The sequence below is a fragment of the Pteronotus mesoamericanus genome, unplaced genomic scaffold (genome assembly GCF_021234165.1).
Source record: "Pteronotus mesoamericanus isolate MK-2021 breed Mesoamerican mustached bat unplaced genomic scaffold, CSHL_Meso_final contig_105, whole genome shotgun sequence".
Taxonomy (NCBI): Eukaryota; Metazoa; Chordata; class Mammalia; order Chiroptera; family Mormoopidae; genus Pteronotus; species Pteronotus mesoamericanus.
Genome location: NW_026555006.1, coordinates 4,444,312 through 4,459,105, shown reverse-complemented (window position 1 = coordinate 4,459,105; position 14,794 = coordinate 4,444,312). Strand labels below are relative to the sequence as shown.

The 14,794-nt window shown below is 35.2% G+C and overlaps 1 protein-coding gene across 1 annotated transcript in view; it reads right to left on the bottom strand.

Moving 5' to 3' along the window:
- Positions 1 to 14,794, bottom strand: part of ZYG11B (zyg-11 family member B, cell cycle regulator) — a 67,514-nt gene that overhangs the window by 29,181 nt on the left and 23,539 nt on the right. The window contains exons 3-6 of the mRNA XM_054573187.1: positions 11,128 to 11,882; positions 5,134 to 5,274; positions 2,223 to 2,399; positions 1,200 to 1,264 (exon numbers count right to left, since the gene is read on the bottom strand). Of these exons, the coding sequence (XP_054429162.1) occupies positions 1,200 to 1,264; positions 2,223 to 2,399; positions 5,134 to 5,274; positions 11,128 to 11,882 (1,138 nt within the window). The remainder of the gene's footprint in view (positions 1 to 1,199; positions 1,265 to 2,222; positions 2,400 to 5,133; positions 5,275 to 11,127; positions 11,883 to 14,794) is intronic.

The window sequence follows — 14,794 nt, the reverse complement described above, 5'->3', positions numbered from 1 at the left end:
AGTCACTCCGGATTTAAATCTAAATTCTGCTCCTTACTACTTTATCATCTTGAACAAATTACTAAACATCTCTGTGCTTCTATTTCCTCATCTGTAAAATGAAGATTACAAGAGTAACAATTTCACAAGACTGTTGTAAGCACTGAATAAGCATATATAAAACTCAGCACAGTACCTGGCGATATCAATGTTTCATACATGTTCTCTTTATTATCTCAAATGCCATCACTAATATGAAACCTTTAGTGATCACCAATCAGATTGAACCTTTCCCTCCTTACTTGGGGGCCCAATGTATTCTATCATCCTTTTCTATGAAAAATTCTATCTTCTACTATACTCATTCATTCATGCTTCCCTCCATTAAACATCCACTCAAGCACTAGAAACAAAGAGATTAAGCAATCACAGTCTCTGACCACAAAGAGACTCAATTCTAGTAGAGCACATTGGCTATAAAATAAAATTAGTAATTTACATGAGAAAAATATAGTTATAGTTTATCCAAACTATTTATTTAAAATGGTAAATGGAATACCTCATTCCTCAGCCAGGCCAGGTAACAGTGTACTGTTAACAAAATTAAAGTAAATCACAACAGAATTGCTGCTTGAGGAATATGCTTTTCATTAAATAATAAAGTATAAATTTCTTTTTCAAAATAGCATCATTAAAAAATTATATTTTAAAATAGTAATATTTTTAAAAAATCTCCTTTTTAGCTCCCAAATTATAACATCTTTATACTTACTGAAATCCAGCCTTCCTTTAACCTCTGCTTAAAAGTTTCTTCTTAAAAAGTTTCTTTTATAACTCAGTATCAAATAGAGGTATGATACAGAGAAAGGAACACTGAACTTAGAACTAGGAGACTTATAGCCTGGCAGTTACTAGTCACAAGATCATGAGCAAGACATTGAATCTCTATATGCTTCAGTTTTTTCAGCCCACATTACTGTGTGGATATTTTAAAAACTATAATCAATAGAAATTCTTAAGCAAAAAGCTATGGAAACAGGGGCCAATCTGCTATCATGAATGTCAAGGCACTAAACTAGAGAAAGTAGATAAGGCAACACATAATCCCATCCACTTTATTAATCATACACCAGAGATATCCTACCTGGTAAGAAATAACCCAAGACAAATTTCTATAAATTCTGTTTTGTCCCATTTTAAGTTATAGGACTATCACTTGCCTGTTAAATGGAACATCTTGAAGGATCCGGTCACTGCAAAGTGAAAGGAGGCAATTCTTCTGTAACTAAAGAATCAAAGGGAGAAAAAAAATCCTGAATAAAATATTGCTTTGTTATTTTGTTAAATAGGGATAGCTCTATTTAAAAAAAAAAAAAAAAAAAAAAAGGGAAGAAGACTGATGAAACACCGCTTATTTCTTACAATCTTTATTCTGGTAACCTACTGTTGAAAGACTGACTTCCACCAAACCCATATAAGTTTACCAGCACATATTTTTATTTCTTTTCCATTAGATGAGAAATAGGATAATAAATAGAATTCCAGCTAATTTCCCTCTGTTCTGGAAAACTTTGGGTTGGTCCTGCTTTGCCTTCTGTCCACCTGGCTTTCAGAGGCCATAAAAAACAAAGCCTGAAGTTTGTCTAGTTTGAGGGAAGTAGATGTTCATCTAGTTCAAACTTGAAGTTCAGCTAGTTTAATGATCCACTCATGAATCTGAGTTGCCATTTTTACTTGGTTTTGGACCTTGTGAGTATTTTTTACTAACTTGCCAACTCATTGCTAAATTTTAAAAGTTAAAAATATCATTAAAGAAGTATTTTGAATTTTCATCTGGAGGATAGGCTATGTTATAGAGCCTACCATACTGCTAGAAATAGAAAATCCATGTCTTACTCATTTCTCTATCCAAGTACCTGATAGTGTCTGGCTCAGAACAGATTCTCAATGCCTGTTTATTGAAATTATCACAGACTCAAGATCTAGGCTGAAGACAAGTTTTATATGGCTCGCACTATTTCCCTCAATGTTTAGATTTAAATCCTACTGAGGCAGGAAATACATGCTGTAGTTTTCTACTTCTCTGTTGTCCTACACTCAGTCATGCCACAAACTTATTACTTCACTGCTTCCAAAGACGTTTGAATTCCCAGCCTTGGTCTACTAAATTGAATTATATGGAGGTAGGAGATAGATAAAAGACACTGAAAGGACTATTTGAATGGAGATTCCCATACTCTTACCTGCTGATGATTAGGAAAATGTTCCATGGCTTTGAGCAGTAAATGGGTCACATCAGCCAGGAGTCGGACAGGCATTCCTGCAGCTAGATCTTGCTTGGTTAAGTTAAATACACAGGCGCTTGCAGCAAGTTGCACTGGCAAATTCATAGGGTGGTTTCTCATCCCAGTGACCACAAGCTGAAAAAAAAAAATTAGTTCTCTTAATCCACCTTACAGACCCAGGCCCTCTTCATTTAACAACAGTATTTTGTTGATGTATAAAAATTTCTAAGATATCTTCAGTATCTTTTTTACCCACATGTGCAAAAGCCTACGACATAGCAGTTACTCACTAATACTTAGTTCCTCCCCACCTGGTGGAGGTAGGTATCAAGTTGTTCATGTCCAGAGACTTTTCTGTAAGGCTAATGAATCCTTTCTATTCAGGTCATTTATCTTTGTACTTCTGAGACCCAGTACAGTGCCTGTTATATGCTTAACACTAAATAAATTCTTACTGACTTGAACAGAGTAAAACAGATGCAAACTTCACTTTCAGACACAATTGGGTACATTCTTCTGATATGGCAGTAGACTAAAATTCACTTTCTTTCTTGTTTTTTCTTTTATTTTTATTAGCATTTATTTTATGCTGAATTTACTCCTGAGCCATAGTGTTTGTTTTTTCACTTTCTCCTGGGATGTATTTTTCTTCCATGCAACTTCCTTTTCTGGTTTAGGAACAATCTTCTCTTTTTCAATAGGATCGTCTCAATGTGGCAGAGAGAGCTCATGTACAGGTTAATCTGCCCATGAGCTCCGTAAATTCTGTACCACATCTTGGCAACTTTGTTTACCCGCATGTGCTCAATGACCAGAGAATCTACACCTAAACCCTAAAGTTCAGTGCTACTCTCTGCATTTTAAAGCATATGCAGCAAAAGTCCAGCACTGTTTTTGGGCCACTGACCCTGTATCTTGTTTTCTCCCACTATTTGGCCTGGGCAAACTTGCCAACTCCACCATTCTAATGACAGAATGGCACACATTGCTTCTGTAAAGTGACACCCTTCAGATTCTTGGTGGCTTTTCAGATATGCATACCCTTGATGGCCTGGGAAGTTTCATGAGAGTCCTTAAAGTGAACACAAGGATTTGAATCTCTTGCATGATCTTGTGGGGTTTTCTGGGTCAAGTGAATAGCAAACCATTTTTAGAGATCACTTTAGACCACTAACGGGAAAAGTTAAACTTTACTTTCAAATGCCAACATTCAGTGTCTTAAGAACACTGCTATAGTTACAGTACCATAAAATCCATTCACTTTGCTCTGGTCTAGATCATTATTTTTCACCTTTCCTCTCTTATCAAACACCCAACATATCCTCCCCATTCCTCATTATCAGCTGAAACCTTGCTACCAACTACACTGAGAAAACTGAAGCAATCAGAAAAGAACCAGATTCTCACTACCACATGCACCCCCTTACTAGCATATATACATGATACCTTCTTGCCTGTTAACATAAATGATCTTTGTGGGCTCCTGTGTAAATGTAATCCCTCTACTGTGTGATACACCCTTACTTTCTTGTCTATTCAGCTAAATATTGTTTCAGCTGTTTTCCCCTCTCACTTTACATCATTTAAAAATTCTGCACTAGGTCATTCTGATCACCATATAAACAAAGTATTTTTTAAAATTTATTTTTTGTGTGTATCTATGAGTATTTTTTCTGTATTTTTATTGCTGACACTGTTGCAAATGTCCCCATCTTCCCCCCAAAAAAGCTATTTTTGCCTCCCATCTTAAAAACAAACCCACCTCCCTCAGCCAACTACCATCTTTTTTCTTTGCTCCCTTTTGCAACAAATCTCCTTAAAATAATTACTCATATTATTATATTTATCTGTGTATCATTCTCTGAATGAATGAGTAAATATTTCAGATCAGGACTAGAGGTCTAGTCTTTTGTTGCTAAAAAAAAAAAAAAAAAAAAAGATAATGCATATACTAAGTGCCAAATATCCTCTGGTATGTATGTACTTGTTCCTATCCAAGTACTCCATTCTCAAAATTTATAATATCTGAAGGTTAAGTCATTTCTGGTTGTGTCCTTTACTTATTGTTATTTAACCTCACAGACTCTCAGTTACACGATTTATAAAATAGAAGATACAACTTCTCAATTGGGATTGTTGTGCCCACCAAATGAGGTTCCATATATGATATAGTCCTATCCTCACTGGCTTTAAATATAAATTGAATGAAGATTATCTTGGGGAATTATTAATGCAGATTCCTGTATCTAATCTAGTCTTTCTGAATGTACATTTCTTGGGGTAGGGTTCACAAATCTGCTTTCTAAAATAAGCAATATTCCAGACTTCTGGTGGACAAAGACCACATTCTCACAAACAGAACCCTAAGCAATCAACAAAATTAAGAATCTTCCTCTCTTGCTCTTTAAAAGCTGTCTTGGTTAAAATAAAATGGATTAGTTATGAAAGCACAGGAGGTTCATAAATGGCACGGAAAAGTGCCTTATGGAATTTCAATATTGTATTCGTAAAAGAGCCTATATGGAAGCAACACAGGGCTAATATATACAGCAATGTCCTGATTCCAGTCATATACTTCCATTTTCTACTACAACTGTCAAAAAAAAAATCACACCAGTCTCTGGTTTTCGATAGTTAAATATAATCTGGAAGGCATTTATATTGCTTAATGAGACCACTATAAAACTTCAATAACATTATGCAACTATCTTCTCTCTTTACTGCTAATAACTGAAATTACACATTATCAGTCCTATTACCAAAAAAAAGTCAAAAACTAAATGCAAATTTTCACCAGTTTTATTTACAAAACCATCATCTATCCAGGCAGATAAGTTCAAAATTTTCATATCCAGTTTCTTATTCTTACCTTTAAAATTTCTGGCTTTGTTTTTTCCATCACATGTGTCAGGCTAAAAAGGTGAAATAGAGCTTCTCGGACAAAGAATGCCCGTTCACTGTACCGCTTCAATGCTTCTGCAATCTGAGTTTCATTGGCTTCTCCAGACACCTTTGAACATACCCAGAAAATTAGTTTTCAGGATTCTTTTCAACTCTCTAACTTTCTCTACCCAAACATCATTTGTAGAGATGGCACCCAGGACAGCTATGTAAGGCTTAAAACAAATAAGAATGATAACTTTCCAACTCACCCAGAATAGTCATCCTATAGAGGTGTACATATGCTAAAGAGATATATATTTTAAGATAGGCTAAGACCCTACTCTAAGTCTATCAGTAAAATTTTCTACACTCCATCTTAAATAAATCTCAAGTTACTTAACATCATCTATAAGGTCTCTTCTTAAGATTAAGCTTTTGTCTGCCTCTTAAGATAACCCTCTCCCCTAAGATACAATGTTAGAGCCACACTGGTTTTTTTCCTGATCTTTCAGTAAGCCAAGCTCTTTCCCAGCAAAAGGCCATGATATATAATGCCCTCTAACTAAACTCTTCCTCTCTTTGACTAATTTCTACTTAACTTTCCCAATTCAAGTTAAATTATATTTCTTTAACGAGGCTTTCTCTGTACCACCAATCTAAATCAGATTCCTCTGGAACATCTCCTTCAAAGCCATTATCATAATCCTCCCACTAAACCGATCCATTCATCCTGTATCCCAACAACTAGCATTATGTGTGCCTCACAATAAGCATTCAGTAAGTATTCATCACATAAATGTATTAATTAATTTCCCCAGATTTATCAAGCTCCTATTCAGCATCAAGAGGTTCTGTTCAAAGTTAAGTCCACCTAGGAATTTCTCATTTATACAAGTCAATGCACTTAAACTCTGGTTCATGTACCACTAGGTAATCAAATGCATATAACAAGAAATGGCTCTTTATAAGTAATCCGGTAGGTGGAAAAGAAATTATTGGAATAGCACCATGATCCCCAATTAATTAACAGAACTAGATATAAAGTGTCAATAACTGTAACATCACAGAAAGAAAACAACCAGACATTATGTACTTCCTTAATGAAATAGCACAACATTTTAAAGGTCCTGCCAAAGATATCAAACTTGAGTGCAATTAAGCCTCCAAATCCAGCTGCGAATTTGCAGAAAATTCGAAGACAGAAAAACATGTACCAAGAGAAAACAATCAAGAAAATCTAGATTGAGGGAAATTCTACAAGTCAAAAAGGCTGGATTCTTTAACAGACAAATCATAAGGAAAAGAAAGAAATGGAGAGGGAACCTATAAACTAAAAGATACTCAAAAGACATAATTTTGAAAAATGTGCACGACTAAATGCCTAGAGATAAACAGTTGGGTCATAAGACTATAAGGAAAAGCAAGGATATTATAATTAGAGCAAGGATCGAAATTACTTTTGTGGAAAAGAGGGAGTTATATTCAGGATGGGACACATGGAAGAGCTTCAGAATAGCTGACAAGTTCTGCTGATTAACCTGAGTGATGATCTCAAGCGTGTTCACCTTATTTTCACTCACTAAGCTATACATTTGTTATTATCTTTTTTAAAAAAGAATGTTTTTAAAGATTTTATTTATTTATTTTTAGAGAGAGTAGAAGGGAGAGACAAAGAGAGGTAGAGAAACATTGATGTGTGAGAGGAACATCAATGGGTTGCCTCTTGGCCTGCAACCCAGGCATGTGCCCTGACTGGAAATTGAAATGGTCACCTTTTGGTACTCAGGCCAGTGCTCAATCCACTGAGCCATACCAGCCAGGGCCATTTGTTATTTATTTTATTGTAAGGTTTAGAAACATGTAAAAAACTGTCATTCAGAGAGATAGAATCTCACTAAGTTGGAAGACTGAGTCTTCTTTGGCAGAAGCATAATATAAAGTGACACAAAAATAAATATTAAAAAAATACTACGCAGCAACTAGGTTTTATATGAACATAAAATATTCAGGTAGGAATATGCAGCTTTGAGGAAATGAAGAGTTGCATCATGACTGGCATTTCAACCACCGATATGATATGCTACACGGTTTCATAAGAACTAGAGTACAGATGTGCGCCAAGCGACGCATGGGCACATACTGAGTATTGGTAAGATTATACAAATAACAATGCTATTTCTTTACAAATGCTTTTAAAACTACTTATGCATACATATATACACATTGGTTGTGACTATGTATTCAGATATATAAGTAGTAATTGAAAATACAAATTTTGTAAGTATTTACTTCTTTTTTAATCACTCTGAACTTTTTCTTAGATTCTCTTAGATCTGGAAAGACATTGACATACTATGACAAAAAAGATTATAAGAGAGAAATTACTTAACAATGATTTCTGTCAGATTCATTTAGCCAAATTTGGTTAATTCTGAACAGTTTTATAATATATGAAATATAGCCTCAAGTTATCTTTGAATATAAAATTAAAGAATTTTTGTTACTAGAATGTTAAATACTCTAAACCAATTTCACTACCTGTATGTCTGATTCAACAGCACTTCTCTAGCCAGTGATAAATCCTCAAATCAAGCAATCTGGTTTCTCAAACTGGAGCATCTTCAGTTCAATCAATTTCATATGCTAGATCAAAAAACAAGTGTCTGTATGTACTAGTTTCTGCAAACAATTTAGACAGAGAAAATGTCCTCAACCACCAAATTAAGCCCTGTTAAGATTTAATATATGGATTAAAACTAAAGTTTATATTCTAAGGAAGACTTTTCTTATAGCACTCTGTGTATAACTTTATTGTAGCATCTCACACTGGATTAAAGCTATTTTTAAATATGCCTATCTCCTCTCCACTAGAATAGAATTCCTCAAGAGCAGGGGTACTACTGCAGACATCTTTAAAAAATACTTGGTAAATGTTTCCTTAGAATGGGTCAATTCCTCTGCTTAAAAAAACTTGTATGTGCTTTCACTGGATGTTAATTACTGCAGCTTGAGATAAGAGTCTTAGTTCAAAGGAGAAGTCTAGGCTGGAGATTAAATTTGGGAGTCATTAGCAGATAGGTTTACAGATCAAGGCCTGGAACACTCCAATATTTAGAGGCCTGAGACATTAGGGGGAGCCAGCAAAGAAAACTGAGACTAGGTAGTCAGAAAAGTAGGAAAAAAATACAAGATAACTGTAACATCCTGGAAGCTAAGTTAAAAAAGTATTTCAAGAAGGAGGGAGGACAAGATCAACTGTTTCAAGAACTGGGGAGGACTGAATATAGCAGGTTGGGGTCGTCAGGGCAGGGAAGAGTAATATGGGGAAAATGGGGACAACTGTCACTGAAGAATAATAAAAAAAGTTTAAAAATATTTTAAAACAATGATTCTCAACTTTAGCTACACATCACAATCATCTAATCAGCTTTAAAAAATACTGAAGCCTAAGTTCCACCTCTCTGTAACTCTGATTTAATTGTTCGAGCTTCCCAGGTTATTTCTTTTTAATTAAAAACTTTTTTCCAGCTTTAATAAGAATGATTGACATATAACATTGTGTAAGTTTAAGGTGTACAACATGATTTGAGGCACGTATATACAATGAAATGATTACAATTGTAAGATTAGTTAACACAACCATCATCTCACATTACACTTCAGCTGATTTTAATTGTAGTCAAGGTTGAGAATCACTGCTTCAACATTTACAGAGGAGGAAATTAGATAATGATGATAAAGTGTTGCTAGGTTCAAGATTTCAAAGTAATATCAGTTACATTTGTGAAATCAAACTTATTTCACAGAGGCATTGTGGAATATAGATGTCCCATTAGCCTCAATTTTAAAACGTAGGCTAATTCACTGCTCTTGGATCACATCTTTTTAGGATCTTTATCTCAAGATTATTTAGCTAATGTACCAGGGACACATTCCTTTCATCCTTCAGGATGCAGGTCTGGCTTACCTCTTCTGTGAAATCCTTCCTCAATTCCCAGAACACAGGACTTTCTTCCCCCTTAATTTTTACAATTCTCAACTATCTGACCCATTTGTTAGGCAGTTAAGTACAATAATATTAAAATAGTAATTTACATTTTTGTGCTCCTTTCATCAATAAGCCATACACTAGAAATCTAGCTTGTTCCATAACAAGTTGTTAAGTAAGTTCCTCCTACTTCTTGTTGTCCTGCACCTGGTTTATTTGATGTTTCCAAGCCTGGCCCTGGCACCTACTTCTCCAACTTCATTTCATTACTCTCTGACTTTTTACTGTTAAGCTCTAGCCAGATGCCTTCCTTCAGTTCCTTGGATGTAACATGCTCCTTCCTACCACAAATCTTTTGCATATATTATTCTCTCTGCCAAGAGAGAATATGTTCTCTACCAAGCTACTCACCATTAAGATCTTCACTCACTTATTAGTTCCTCAGAGAAGGCTTAAACTAAGTCAAGTCTCTCAAACATTCTCATATACAGTATTATGTGTATCTTCTAGATTCTTAGCACTACTAAACAGTTTAAGGCGCGTGCGTGTGTGTATACATATAAAATAGAAATATATTTGCATATAATATATATATATATTTAAAGTGCACAGACACACATATGACATTTGATTATCCGACTCCCTCATTAAATTACAAGCTCCATGAGAGCAAGATCTTATCTCTCTAGCCTCACCATCAAATCCCCATGTCCTGCACAGAAATAAGTGTACAGAGGCACTTGATAAAATATTCATTGAATGGATAAATAAAAAAGAGTAATTCAAAACCATTTTCTACATTCTATTTTTTTAAATCTAAATTTATAAATAACCTAGGAATAGAATGTTTATAAGATATTTATAATCAACCTTTCCTTCTCCTTTATTGAGGTCAATGATGGTTACCTTGCCATTTTAGCCACAATATTCACTTCTAAACCATACCTGATTCTGCTCCAGGTAAGATCAAAGAATGCTTCTCCTTAAGTTGTATTGGTAATAAGGGAGGGAAAAATGGGGCTCTGGAACTAGACATGTGGATCCAAATGTTGGTTCTAACAGTGAATCATATAATTTCTGAGTCTATGTTTGGCATCTATAATGTGGGGTTAATACCTATGAATATAAAGCTTCTAGAGGATATGATGTATGTTAGAAAATATTAGTTTTCCTTAAATTTGTCACATTTTATGTCAAGGTCTGACTCTGGTACTATCTTCTCCATGAAACCCCAAATTTTCCAGCCAGAAGAAATTTTTCCTACTCTCTTACAGCAACTATACCTATTCTTAGCTTTATAGTGTTTTTTTTTGTTTGTTTTGTTTTGTTTTGTTTTGGGGGATTTGTTTGTTTGTTTGTTTGGTAATCATATCATCATCACTCCTATCAGACTAAGCTTCTAGGAGGCAGATCCTGTATCTATTATTTCTTTGAATGCCAAACTGTGTCACAGCTCAATAGATGTTTGCTAAACTGAATTTAAACCATGAGGCATAGAAAACCTAAGAAAAGCAAAAATTTACTATTTCTGCAATAGAGATCTCCTTGGAGAACTTGATCACCCATCAGATATTCAAATCAATAAGGAGTATCCCTGGTTTCTTTGAAGTGATTCGTTAGAAATGGTATGTTTAAGTGCTTTAAAATATCTAAACATATCATCATGAGAACTATCATTTATCCAAGGCCTACTATGTGACTCACACTTTACATACATAATTATTAATCTTCAGAAGACTTCTGCAAGTAGGAATATTTATTTATAAATAAATAAATGGAAACTCAAAAAGTTACATCATAGCTTGCTCTAAGTCATAAAGTAAGCAATCTAGAACTGTAATTAGGACTCTGACCCTAAAGTAAGATCCTTCCTCTACACCGTGACCTGTTTCATGAACATGTTCCATGTATCGTTACACATTCACCTTAATGGGATCTTACGCAACAAGACATTGGTGAGCCTAACAAAATAATACATTTTTAAAGTCTAACCTTCAAATGCCCTTCTCCTGTGAGGAATTCAGAGTAACCAGCATCAGTGGCCAGCAAACCTACAAACTGCATGCTGGGCCGTTGCTGTATAAAGGCTTCGACAGCTTTATCTGTCACGTGCTTTCTCCCAGAAACATCCAGGGAGACGAGGTTGGGTAGGATGTCCTTTTGTTCTAGTAAACGAAGAGCTATGTCTGATGTAAACTGTTTATCATCTGAAATATCAAGATGATTCAGATGTTTTAGTTCTCGAACAACATCCAATATCTGGGTAGTTGTCATTTTTAAACATTTCAAGTGGTGCATGGTTAGAGACTTGAGTCGATCTTTGCAGGCCAGAAGAGCTGTGATGTCTGTGATCGAGGTGTTAGAAATATCCAGGCTCTCTAATCTTGGCAATGAGGCAACTTCAGCCAGGTCTTCATTGTAAAAGAGAACGTTGGTGATGCTTAATGCTCGCAGGCCAGAAAGTCGACTGAAACACCGTTCATAAGGATCTTCAAGGGAGAGAGTTAATGAGTTCAGCACCAGACACTGGAGATTTTGCTGGATCCATTTATTACTGCCAAGCCCGCTGATGATGTCTGTAATGGTGATGTCAGCATTCACACCTGTTGCATCAAGTTCCACTAACTTGTGGTGGCAGAAGGCTTTCCGAAAAGCAACAGCAGAGATCTTGGCTTTGCGAATGCAAGCTCTCTTTAAGCGCATCTGGTTGCCCCTAAAAATACCTACAGTTCCATCATTCAGTAGACCTGGGGAAAAAAAAAAAAGGAGATATTCAAAAAAATGGTTAAAGAAAAGCTAAAATTTCCAGCATACTTTACATTTCCAAAGCACTCCCATGTAACAATATTTCATTTAATATACATAACAATTGACTTAGATAAAAATATTATTATCAACAATTTATAGATGAGTATACTGGGGCTGGGAAAAGAGGCTTTCCAAGATCACAGAGCTAGTAAGTGGCAGAATCAGGACTGAGGTAGACATTACTGATACTACCATCTGGTTCTCCTTGTCTCCCTGAACACATGAACAACAACATTGCCAGTCCACCCTCAGAGTTAGATGGGGTCACGTGCCTAGTTCTGGCCAACAGGTTGTAAGCTGAAGCACCTGAAACCCAGTGCATGATTTTCCATGCTGTCTTTCCCCGCTATGAGAAATGAGGAGCCTTCAAGTTCTAGACAGTGTAGCTCTATGAGAGTGGAGCTTTCATCAGCCTAAGTCCTAGAGTGACCATGGAGAAAAACCCTCCATGGACTTGCAGAGTTTATGCACCATGAGTGAGGTATAAACTTTGTGTTATGCTACTAGATCTGGGGGTTAATGTACTACTAATGCATTTCTAGCCTATATTTTAAATTTACTATAATACAATATTACACACACACATATCTACATACAAATATAGTTAGCATAAATATCTATAGTTCATTATTAAACCACTAGCTAATAAGATCTAAAATCTTATTAAAAGGATCTAGAGATTATAGTCAGGTCTAGAGACCCCCATCAGGTGAATTCAAATGAAGTAAACAAAGTAACTTCTTGAAGTCCCTAAGAGATTTAAAAAAAAAAAAATCACTCATTATACCAAGGACCAGTAAGGTCTCAAAATGAATAAAAGACAAACTATAGATATCAACATGAGGTAACAAAAACATTAAAATTATTTGACAGCCATGCCTGGTGTGGCTTAGTTGGATGAGTGTTCTCCCACAAAGCAAAAGGTCACCAGTTCGATTACGGTCAGGGCACATGCCTGGGTTGTAGGTTCAGTACCCAGTCAGGATGCACATGAAAGGCCACCAGTTGATGTTTCTCCCTCACATTGATGTTTCTCACCCTCTCTTTCTCCCTCCCTTCCCCCTCTCTAAAAATAAATAAAATCTTTAAAAAATTATTTGACAAATATTTTAAAGGAGCCATCATGAGAATGCTTGAGTGAGCAATTACAAACATGCTTGAAACAAATGAAAAATGGACTCAGCAAAAAAAAAAAGATATAAAGAACCAAATGCAATATAGAACTGAAAAATACAGTAATAGTTGTGTTCAACTAGATGAGAAGGAACAGTGGAAAGAATTAGTAAATTAAAAGATAAAACAATAAAAAATCACTCAACTCTAAACAACAGAAAAAATAATACACTGAAAAAAACTGAAGAGAGCTATTTGTGTAATTGAAGGCTGAGAAAAAGAGGAGAAAGAGGGCAGGGTTGAAAAAGTACTTGAATAAATAATGCTATACACCTATTATAATGGCTCAAATAAAAAATAGTAATAACACCAAAGGCTGGTAAGTATGTGTATAAAATGGGTCTGTCACATATTGCTGGCAGGAGTGTAAAATGGTACTGCCACTCTGAAAAGTTTGGCAGTTTTCTTAAAAACTAAACTTGCAACTACCATACAACCAAGCAAGACCACTCCTGGGTATTTATCCCAGTAGATAAATGGTTATACAAACTGATGTACTTCATAACGTGGACGACTACTCCGAAATAAAAAGGAATGAACTGATATACACAACAATCTGGAGGAATCTCCAGAATAAATTATACTGAGTCAAAAAAGCCAATCCCAAAAGGTTATATACTGAATGATTACATTTATATAAAATTCATGAAATGCCAAAATTACAGAAATGGAGAACAGTAATGGTTGCCAGGGCTTACAGAGGGGGAAGGAGCAGAAGAAAAGTGACTGTTGCTATAAAAGGGCAGCATGAGGGATCCTTAAGGAGATGGAAATCTTGACCATATCAATCTCAATAACCTGGTTGTGATAATGGACTATGGTTTTATAAGGTATTACCACTGGAGAAAGAGAGTATCATCATCTGTATTGTTTATTACCACTCCATGTGAATTAATAATTGTCTTAAAAATATGAAGTTTAATTTTTTTATAAAAGAGATCATGGCAGAAAATTTAAAGGTGTGTTGACATGGAATTAAGGGGATTCCATATGATGGCTTCAATTTTCTTGCTACGAGTAAGTGATAGGAAGTCTGAGAAGAGCAAAGAACATCTGAAACAATCATTAGGAGTACTAATAATGATCAGAGAAAGGCTCAAGAATTCCTGGGCAATGCTGAGGGATCTTATCTTTATATTACTCACCTGCCTCCTTCTCATCATTCAGGTTTCAGCCTAATTATCACCTTCTTGAAGTTTTCTTTCACCATGTAGGCTACAATAGATGCCTTCCTTTTTTACCTTTCCTGAGAACAATGTACTTTCTCCCGCAGAGGATCTATCACAAGTTGTAATTCTATGTTTGTTTGCTTCTTAATTATGCCTCCCACTGGACTATACACTTCATGAGAGCAATATTTACATTGTATTCAATATTGTACACTCAACACCTAACATAGTGTCTGGCATGCAACATGTGGTCAATAATTTTTTTCTTCTCTGGAGCTTCCTTTTTATTCAATTTACTTGTATTGAACCACTTCTGTACTCACTAGTAACTCCTTTCACATATATCTTAAGGATCTTCTGTTACGGATGCTTGTAAAAAAACAAAAGTGGGAATAGACCCTGAATTAAGAAAAATGTTTTCACTGTTTATGCCACAAAATAAATCTTCACATATTTTTAAATGTTAATTTTATTTTTTACAGCTGAAATTTCAGACTCTTCAGTTAAGA